At 41.4% G+C, this 10,967-nt stretch overlaps 1 protein-coding gene across 1 annotated transcript; it reads left to right on the forward strand.

The window, feature by feature from the left end:
- Positions 1-1,359: 1,359 nt before the first annotated feature.
- LOC311120542 (uncharacterized protein) lies at positions 1,360-6,086 on the forward strand (the record flags this gene model as incomplete). The annotated part of the gene is made up of 5 exons (XM_084157861.1): positions 1,360-1,364; positions 2,991-3,884; positions 4,700-4,893; positions 5,216-5,375; positions 5,520-6,086. 2 exons carry the CDS (start codon positions 1,360-1,362, stop codon positions 3,712-3,714), a joined length of 729 nt encoding a protein of 242 aa, XP_084013987.1. The 3' UTR covers positions 3,715-3,884; positions 4,700-4,893; positions 5,216-5,375; positions 5,520-6,086.
- Between the last annotated feature and the right edge of the window lie 4,881 nt (positions 6,087-10,967).

Consider the following 10,967-nt stretch of genomic DNA (forward strand, 5'->3'; position numbering starts at 1 on the left):
GAATAGGAAGCCATGTTTACTCTTATTGTGTGTGTGTTTGATTAAGATGGAAACAGAGAGAGAGATCTGCCTAAAGAATTACACCATAACAAAATAGTAATGCGGTGCGACTAGCAATGATCATTTGGTACAACCAGTGTTTTTAATGTTAAAAAACAATTATATTATGTTATTGTCTCAAACATGCAGAGAGAAGCTCAGTCTATAAGAGAAAATGCATTTCTGTAAAATGTTATATGGTTTTCATTTAACAGAAGTTGTAGTTGACAGTCATTCAAAATGAGGGTTCCTCCAGTGAAAATATATTTATTATACTGTAACTTATAACTTCTTTAATGTTGAATATTTGAGACCATGCATATATTCATATTTTACTCTTCTTTGCTTGAAATAATGGTCCGAAAACCTTTTTTAAATTTGTATTCATGGTTGCACCGAATTACTTTCTTTAGGAGGTCAATTTAACAATCGCATAAAAAAACAAATTTTTAACAATTATTTTTTGCGACAAACCCTGAAAGTGCATAGGTAACACTCAAGGGAACATAACAAGTATTTAAAATTAAATTGTTTTCCCTTTTCACTTTTTTTTCACTTTTTAAAACCTTATACGTCATTGACCCGTTTTAAAGCTGTGGTTGTGAGTAGATGCGCTTGTTTTGAGATCAAAGCCAGAGCTGCATATAGCCACCTGTGCACATTTTTTAATATCCTTTGCTAGTTAGTGAGTTATTAGCCCAGTTATAGATCATTTGTAGTCAGCAATAGGGGAGTGATTGCTTCCTACAAGAGCACAAAATGTGCATTATCTTTGAAAAGTGTGTCAGGTAAAGAGCTTTTTTTTTGTCTTAAAGTAGCAGTGTTGTATTTTGAGACAGGCTTGAATAAGCTAAGTAGCCAATAGGCAGAGGGTAGCATAATGTGTCTGATTCTCTGTAATAATGGTATGGGAATAATAATGCATTTTATTTTGTAAAGTGGTTTCTTGCATCAAATAACACAACAACATTTTCAGTCACTTCCTTGTCTGAAGGACAAGTGGATAAACAGGTTAATGTCAAGCCCTGCATATTTTTTTCCAAAGTCTAATGGAATGTAGGCCTACATTGAACACCACACATTGGCTGCTTCTGTAGGATGAATGATAGAACAGCTATTTCCATGTTAAAATGTTATGGGATGCATTTTCTCCATTGTTTTTGATGATAGGCCACTCTGGTAGGACTACATTATGATCAAATAGCCACATTAGCCTACTTGGCCACTGTTAAAACTGTAACTTAAAGCGGGTACAGCCTGTGTTCACAGTAAAAAAAGAAGGTAACATTGGCTGTAGGCCCATTCGTTGCAGCCGTATTCATGATGTACGTATTCCATATTCATGATGTATAATACACAGTGAGGCAACGTTATCAACTCACCTAGCTGACTTGCTAAACTATATGTAACAAAAATATAAACGCAACATGTGAAGTGTTGGTCCCATGTTTCATGAGCTGAAATAAAAGATCCCAGAAATGTTCCAAATGCACAAAAAGCAGGATTGTCCAACAGAGCTGTTGCCAGATAATTTTATGTTCACTTCTCTACCATAAGCCACCTCCAACGTCATTTTAGAGAATTTGGCAGTACATCCAACCTGCCTCACAACCGCAGGCCACGTGTAACCATGCCAGCCCAGGACCTCCACATCCGTCTTCTTCACCTGCCGGATTGTCTGTGGAGGGGGAAGGAGGGTGCTGAGGAGTATTTTTTTAAATATTTAATTTTGTATTTTTTGTTGTTGTATATTACCCCCTTTTTCGTGATATCCAATTGCGATCCAATTACGATCTTGTCTCATCGCTGCAACTCCCCAACGGGCTCGAGTCATGCGTCCTCCGAAACATGACCCGCCAAACCGTGTTTCTTAACACCTGCCCGCTTAACCCGGAAGCCAGCTGCACCAATGTGTCAGAGGAAACACTGTTCAACTGACGACCGAAGTCAGTCTGCAGGCGCCTGGCCCGCCACAAGTAGTCAATAGAGCGCGATGAGCCAAGTAAAGCCCCCCTGACCAAACCCTCCCCTAACCCGGACGATGCTGGGCCAATTGTGCGCCGCCCTATGGGACTCCCGGTCACGGCCGGTTGTGACACAGCCTGGGAACGAACTCGGGTCTGTAGTGACGCCTCAAGCACTGCGATGCAGTGCCTTAGACCGCTGTGCCACTCGGGAGGCCGCTGAAGAGTATTTCTGTCTGAAATAAAGCCCTTTTGTGGGGAAAAACTCATTCTGATTAGCTGTGCCTGGCTCCCCAATTGGTGGGCCTGGCTCCCAAGTGGGTGGGCCTATTTTATTTTTATTTTATTTCACCTTTATTTAACCAGGTAAGCCAGTTGAGAACAAGTGGCCCGCCCAGTCATGTGAAATCCATAGATTAGGGCCTAATGAATTTATTTAAATTGACTGATTCTTCTATGAACTGTAACTCAGTAAAATCTTTGAAATTGTTGTGTTTATATTATTGTTCAGTATATTTGTCATTTATGTTTGTGTTTGACAGCATATCACAGTGCGAAAAGCAGCTGATGGCCGTGTTGTTTTATCCAAGTGCCAGAAGTACCAATTGTATCATTGCCCCTTCTGCCAGCCCTCCATTTTCAAGCCCCGAGACTATGCCAGTGTGTCGGCACACATTGAGTCTCACAGATTGAAGGCTGTGCTGCATAGAGGTAATCACGTACAGTGATGTTACACTTAGCTACAGATACTAACCACGTGAAGCCTTCCATTCATTATGCTAGTTTAGCACATGATACCATGATTATTATAAACCGGGAAACTTTGGGTCCTGGATGCTGATCGTTTTATTTTCTCTATTTCAGAGTTCACAATATTCATCTGCCATTTGGAGTGCAGAGCAGCAAAGCATTTCCACTGCCCATACTGCCCCAAGACCTATGTAAATAGGAGTGATTTTACCAAACACATTCCACAATGTGAGTCAGTACGTGGGCGAGCCCCAGGTGCAACTGCCAGAGCCCCAGATGTAACCAGTGCAACTGCAAGAGGCCCAGATGTAACCAGTGCAGCTGCGAGAGGCCCAGATGTAACCAGTGCAACTGCGAGAGGCCCAGATGTAACCAGTGCAACTGCGAGAGGCCCAGATGTAACCAGTGCAACTGCGAGAGGCCCAGATGTAACCAGTGCAACTGCGAGAGGCCCAGATGCAGCCAGTGTAACTGCGAGAGGCCCAGATGCAGCCAGTGCAAGTGCGAGAGGCCCAGATGTAACCAGTGCAGCTGTGAGATGTCCAGATGCAGCCAGTGTAACTGCGAGAGGCCCAGATGCAGCCAGTGCAACTGCGAGAGGCCCAGATGTAACCAGTGCAACTGCGAGAGGCCCAGATGCAGCCAGTGTAACTGCGAGAGGCCCAGATGCAGCCAGTGCAAGTGCGAGAGGCCCAGATGTAACCAGTGCAACTGCGAGAGGCCCAGGTGCAGCCAGTGCAACTGCGAGAGGCCCAGATGCAGCCAGTGCAACTGCGAGAGGCCCAGATGTAACCAGTGCAACTGTGAGAGGCCCAGATGTAACCAGTGCAACTGTGAGAGGCCCAGATGTAACCAGTGCAACTGTGAGAGGCCCAGATGTAACCAGTGCAACTGTGAGAGGCCCAGGTTCAGCGTGTCCAGCTGTGAGACCTGCAAGCAAGAGGAAAATCAAATGTCGTAACTGCAGTTTATGGCTTAACAAAAATAACCTGACGAAACATCAACTAAGGAAGCATACATCTGCTGAGAAGGACATTACAGCTCACTCCAATCTCAAGAGTCAGTGCTTTGTCCAGGACAATTGGGTGTTTGCAGAGGATCAACACATGTTCCCTGTCTCTCCTTCTCCTGGTGAGCAGCAATACATAATATATACACTGAGTGTACCACCATTAGGAACATCTTCCTAATATTGAGTTGTATCCCCCCCTTTGCCCTCAGAACAGCCTCAATTCGTTGGGGAAGGTGTTGAAAGCGTTCCACAGGGATGCTGGCCCATGTTGACGCCAATGCTTCCTACAGTTGTGTCAAGTTAGTTGGATGTCCTTTGGGTGGTGGACCATTCTTGATGCACACGGGAAACTGTTAAACTTGAAAAACCCAGTAGCGTTGCAGTTCTTGACACACTCAAACTGGTGCGCCTGGTACCTACTACCATACCCCGTTCAAAGGCACTTAAATATTTTGTCTTGCCCAGTCAGCCTCTGAATGGCACACATACACAATCCATGTCTCAATTGTCTCAAGGCTTAAAAATGCTTCTTTAACCTGTCTCCTCCCCTTCATCTACACTGATTGAAGTGGATTTAACAAGTGACATCAATAAGGGATCATAGCTGTCACCTGGACAGTCTGTCATGGAAAGAGCAGTTCCTAATGTTTTGTACACTAATATTTACAAATGCCAATACCTCACTCACTCATGTTTCAGTACCAGCGGTGGAGGGAGAGATGGGAAGGATGTGTCCATTCTACGCCGAGGATACCCACTGGGCACAGACGTCTATTCCACGTTGATTCAACAACGTTGATTCAACCAGTGTGTGCCCAGTGGGTAGACACATCTTCCATGTCTCCCCTACTCCTGGTGGGCAGCAATATACACTTACCTCACTCTTGTCCACCTCTTTGTGTTATAGTGAAATGCCCCTTAAAATGTCTTTCAGCGCTCATTCGGGAAATGCTTACCAAGCAAGAGGTGATACTGGAACAACAGACACTCATCCTACGACTGTTACAAACAGGACAGCAAAATGGAGCAGAATATGCGATTGAAGAAGGCCTTCTGCCGTTGAAGGATCAGCAAGGTCTCCAGAGCCTGGAAACTGATCTTCAGGGGGCTGACTTCAAAGTTAAACTGGTGAGTTTCATTCCACTTTGTATCTTAAGCTCTTTTTTAGAGATTCAATGGGAGTTTATGGGATTAAATTAATTGTTCAGTTAAGCAAGACAAAAACATTATTATTTATGTCCACAAAAACATTTTGATGAAAAGGAAAAGGCTCCCTGTAAAAACGTTTCAACTTGATGTAGGATAAAAGCTTAATGTTTCGATGCTCAGAATAAGCATACGTGTTTCTTAAAACCATATATGCTTCTCTCACCTGGGGAAAAGCGGCAGTCAATTGTGGATATAAATTGTATGTCAATTGATACATTATTCAAATGTATTTTTCCTTTAGATTAACCACTTGAGCCTAATTGGGGGATGCGATGTGAAAGATGCTGTGTGGCGTTTAATGAGGCGCACAATTTCCAATGCGCTGGCAAAAAACATGAATTGGAGAGGAGTAAATCGGAAAATCTCACTTGCATCCCTTCAACTGAGAGAGGTTTTGATTGGTAAGGATTTCTCATATTTACAAATGTCTCATCACGACACAAATAGCCTGCAATGCAATTACCATTACATTTTACAGTATTCCGTTCTCCCTGTTGCAACTGCCTTTTCACATCTTTGAAACCACTTGTGCTCTTGTTCATTAGCTGTTGTCCGGAAGAATCCGTTAACATCTAGAGCGTCCGAAAGTGATGTGGAGTCGGTCATGAAAAAGTGGTTGCAGCTGGCAGCATACCGGGAAGGAGGAAGAAGGAGACGAGACAGGAGTGTGGCAGCCCCTGTGCCATGATGGACTTGGGGAAAAGGGTGTATTTAAGTGATAGTGCCCAAGAAGCCGTGGTTTGGATGATATATTTGTCAAGGGCCGGCAAACCGTGCCAATATAACCTCCAAATCACGGCTTGGAGGGCATTATCACTTTTATGCAACGGTTACTGACATATTCAAATAATGATTGACATATTTTCATTCAACTTTATTTTGATGAATTTATTCATACTATTTCCTTCCTTCCATGAGATATAGTCCCGACACAAATCTAAGCTGCTTGTTGCCAACCAAGCCAACTGGTCATTAGTTCTATGTGTTCTATGCCAAGCTATCTAAGCTAAATGGCTATACTAGACAAAAGAAAGATATAAGGATGCTCTGACGAAGGCATAATTGCCGAACCACGTTAGCCTGCTCGGCCAAAAATAAAATGGTGAAATGAGGTGACGTTTTTTTGTCCTTATTTTGGAGTGCCGCTGTTTCCCAATGTTCTTGACCTTGGGATTTCATTTGAACTGATTTTAATCAGTGAAACAATACATTCACTTTGTTATTCCCCGCAGCTTAGCTAGCTAGCTAACTAGTTGTTGTATGTTACTATGACAACCAGACCAACTTGCTGTCTGTCTCGTTCGGACACTTTCTATGATACGGTGGAGATCGCAATTCAAAATTGAAACAAATCTCCGCTGTTGAAAACCAAATGCTAGGCTAAAAGATACTGGAAATAATGTCTAGATGCGAACTCAGTCGGGGTCTCACTCCTCACTCTGAACTTACTGTTGAGTTATAATAGCAGAACACACAAGGTGCAATTTCAAGCACCTTTTCTCTTATGTCATTCACTGAGTCACTCAATTAGCCATGTCAGATAACACATTTTAGATTGGTAAATTAATCTAGCCAGCTATCTACATTTCTAGTAATCATGGCCCATTACCAACCGAGCACGCAGGGCACATGCCCTGGGTCCCTGACCTCCAGGGGGCCCGCATTGATTTTGTTAGTCACTCTCACTCAGATATCATTAACATTGCATAAGTCATGGCAAACTGTTTAGAATTGCAGGAAATTAAAATGTCCTCCGTCAATCTTGCTTAGGGCCCCAAAAGGCTAGGGCCAGCTCTGCTAAAGAGGGCAATAGTAATGGCCTCCTTTTGTAGGCACTAATGTAGGCTTGGCTTTTTGGCCAAAACCTAGCGAGTGGTGAGGAGGAGCTGCGCGGACCCTTTGTCTCCGAAAGTAATTTAGCCATTCATTGTAGCTATTGGCGCTCTGTAGAGTTGCTATTTTCTCAGGTTTTCTCGTGTCAATTAACTTGACATTCCTGGATTACTCATTATGCTAATGAAGTCCGATTTAATCAACAAATACGATAGTCAGTTTAAAAAAGGTTAAGAGTACAAGACTGTGTACATACACTATACAGTTGAAGTCGGAAGTTTACATACAACCACTCCACAAAGTTTTGGTAAGTCGGTTAGGTCATCTACTTTGTGCATGACACAAGTCATTTTTCCAACAATTGTTTACAGACAGATTATTTCACTTATAATTCACTGTATCACAATTCCAGTGGGTCAGAAGTTTACATACACTAAGTTGACTGTGCCTTTAAACAGCTTGGAAAATTCCAGAAAATTTGAGTCAATTGGAGGTGTACCTGTGGATGTATTTCAAGGCCTACCTTCAAACTCAGTGCCTCTTTTCTTGACATCATGGGAAAATCTAAAGAAATTAGCCAAGATTTGAAAAAAAATTTAGACCTCCACAAGTCTGGTTCATCCTTGGGAGCAATTTCCAAACGCCTGAAGGTACCACGTTCATCTGCACAAACAATGGTACGCAAGTATAAACATCATGTGACCACGCAGCCGTCGTACCGCTCAAGAAGGAGACTTGTTCTGTCTCTTAGAGATTAACGTACTTTGGTGCGAAAAGTGCAAATCAATCCCAGAACAACAGCAAAGGACCTTGTGAAGATGCTGGAGGAAGCAGGTACAAAAGTATCTACATCAACAGTAAAACAAGTCCTATATCGACATAACCTGAAAGGCCGCTCAGCAAGGAAGATGCCACTGCTCCAAAACCGCCATAAAAAAGCCAGACTACGGTTTGCAATTGCACATGGGGACAAAGATTGTACTTTTTGGAATGTCCTCTGGTCTGATGAAACAAAAATAGAATTGTTTGGCCATAATGACCATCGTTATGTTTGGAGGAAAAAGGGGTAGACTTGCAAGCCGAAGAACACCATCCCAACCGTGAAGCACGGGGGTGGTAGCATCATGCTGTCTGGGTACTTTGCTGCAGGAGGGACTGGTGCGCTTCACAAAATAGATGGCATCATGAGGAAGGAAAATTATGTGGATATATTGAAGCAACGTCTCAAGACATCAGTCAGGAAGTTAACGCTTGGTCGCAAATGGGTCTTCCAAATGGACAATGACTCCAAGCATACTTCCAAAGTTGTGGCAAAATGGCTTAAGGTCAACAAAGTCAAGGTATTGGAGTGGCCATCACAAAGCCCTGACCTCGATCCTATAGAAAATGTGTGGGCAGAACTGAAAAAGCGTGTGCGAGCAAGGAGGCCTACAAACCTGACTCAGTTACACCAGCTCTGTCAGGAGGAATGGGCCAAAATTCACCCAACTTATTGTGGGAAGCTTGTGGAAGGCTACCCGAAACGTTTGACCCAAGTTAAACAATTTAAAGGCAATGCTACCAAATACTAATTGAGTGTATGTAAACTTCTGACCCACGGGGAAGTGATGAAATAAATAAAAGCTGAAATAAATAATTCTCTCTACTATTATTCTGACATTTCACATTCTTAAAATAAAGTTGTGATCCTAACTGGCCTAAGACAGGGAATTTTTACTAGGATTAAATGTCAGGAATGTGAAAAACAGAGTTTAAATGTATTTGGCTCAGGTGTGAAACTTACGACTTCAACTGTATATACAGTGCCTTCCGAAAGTATTCACACCCTTGACTTATTCCACATTTTGTTGTCACAGCCTGAATTCAAAATGGATTCAAAATATTTTTTTCTCACCCATCTACACACAATACCCCATAATGACAAACTGAAAACTTGTTTTTAGACATTTTTGCAAATGTATTAAATTAAGTACAGAAATATCTATTCACTCCCCTGAGTCGATACATGTTAGAATCAGCGATTACAGCTGTGAGTCTTTCTGGGTAAGTCTCTAAGAGCTTTGCACACCTGGATTGTACAATATTTGCATATTTTTTTATTTTTTTATTCTATAAGCTCTGTGAAGTTGGTTGTTGAATTGTTAGATACTACTGCACCTTTGGAGCTAGGAACACAAGCATTTCGCTACACCCGCAATAACATCTGCTAAAATTTGATTTGATTTGATCATTGCTAGACAGCCATTTTCAAGTCTTGCCATAGATTTTGAAGCCGATTTGTCAAAACTGTAACTAGGCCACATGAACATTCAATGTTGTCTTGGTAAGCAACTCCAGTGTATATTTGGCCTTGTGTTTTAGGTTATTGTCCTGCTGAAAGTTGAATTTGTCTCACAGTGTCTGTTGGAAATCAGACTGAAGCAGGTTTTCCTCTAGGATTTTGCCTGTGCTTAGCTCTATTCCTTTTATTTTTATCCCCAAAAAAACTCTAGTCCTTGCCAATGATAAGGATACCCATAACATGATGCAGCCACCACCATGCTTGAAAATATGGAGAGTGGTACTCAGTGATGTGTTGTGTTGGATTTGCCCCAAACCAAACACTTTCAGGACAGTTCATTTATTTTACACATTCTTTGCAGTTTTACTTTAGTGCCTTAATGCAAACAAGAAGCATGTTTCGGAAAATGTTTATTCTGTACAGGCTTCATTCTTTTCACTTTGTCATTTAAGATAGTATTGAGGAATAACTACAATTTTGTTGATCCAGCCTCCTATCACAGCCATTAAACGAACTGTTTAAAAGTCACAATTTGCCTCGTGGTGAAATCCCTGAGCGGTTTCCTTCCTCTCCGGCAGCTGAGTTAGGAAGGACTCCTGTATCTTTGTAGTGACTGGGTGTATTGATACACCATCCAAAGTGTAATTAATAACTTCACCATGCTCAAAGGTATATTCAATGTCTGCTTTTTTTTAAACCCATCTACCAATAGGTGCCCTTCTTTGCGAGGCATTGGAAAACCTCCCTGGTCTTTGTGGTTGAATCTGTGTTTGAAATTCACTGCTCGACGGAGGGACCTTACAGATAATTGTATGTGTGGGGTTCAGAGATGAGGTAGTCATTCAAAAATCATGTTAAACACTTGCAACTTATTATGTGACTTGTTAAGCACATTTGTACTCCTGAACTTATTTAGCCTTGCAATAAAGGGATTGAATACTTATTGACTCAAGACATTTCAGCTTTTCAATTTTAATTCATTTGTTAACATTTTGAAAAACGTAATTCCAGTTTGACATTATGGGGTATTGTGTGTAGGCCAGTGACACAAAATCTCAATTTAATATATTTTAAATGCACAACAAAATGTGGCAAAAGTCAAAGGGTGTGAATACTTTCTGAAGGCATTGTAGGCCTAAAACAATGTAATTGTTGGAGTTCAGGTGTTTGACGGGATTGATGGGTGGCTAGGTGCATTCTTGTCAAATAAATTTATGAATTCATGATTATGGATACATTCTGCAATAAATTAATCTGGCTTTAAATGTGTAACAGAACATGTCAACAAGTTAGTTCTGAATTGCTTTAATACAGCAGTGCATTCTGACACCATGAATTGAAATAGATTTCACCTCATTCATGTAGTTGGCAGAAATTATAAGGGATTAAATATAGAACTCCACTGGCTGAAGAAGAAGAGGATCTGGTAAAATAAGGATATGTTGCTAATATCATCTCTAGGTAGGTAGCTAGCTAGCTAGCTAGCTTCTTAGCAAAAAATATTAGCCTAGTATTTATGGCACATTATAAATATCTGACTGCTACTAGGATAGTATTCTGTACAAGACACAAGACCAAATGCATAAATAAGACAACAAATATGAGTTAAAATAGGGAACAGTAAATTAAAATGTTCAATATATATTTTGTTTTGGATCAAGGTAGCTAGCTAGCTGACAGCAAAGGTGTCAGCTAGAGATGACATGCAGGGATTTGTAGTCATGCATGATGTCTATGATGCTAATTAGCATTTTCGAATCAGGGTAAATAGAGACGACTATATTGATAAAAGTCACCTTTTCCTAGAGAGATTCACACGTTATCAAAACGTCACGCCAGGGAAAGCCTACATGAAATACAGTGGTGTAAAGTACTTAAG

Source organism: Coregonus lavaretus (genome assembly GCF_964263955.1).
Source record: "Coregonus lavaretus genome assembly, chromosome: 1".
NCBI classification, from domain to species: domain Eukaryota; kingdom Metazoa; phylum Chordata; class Actinopteri; order Salmoniformes; family Salmonidae; genus Coregonus; species Coregonus lavaretus.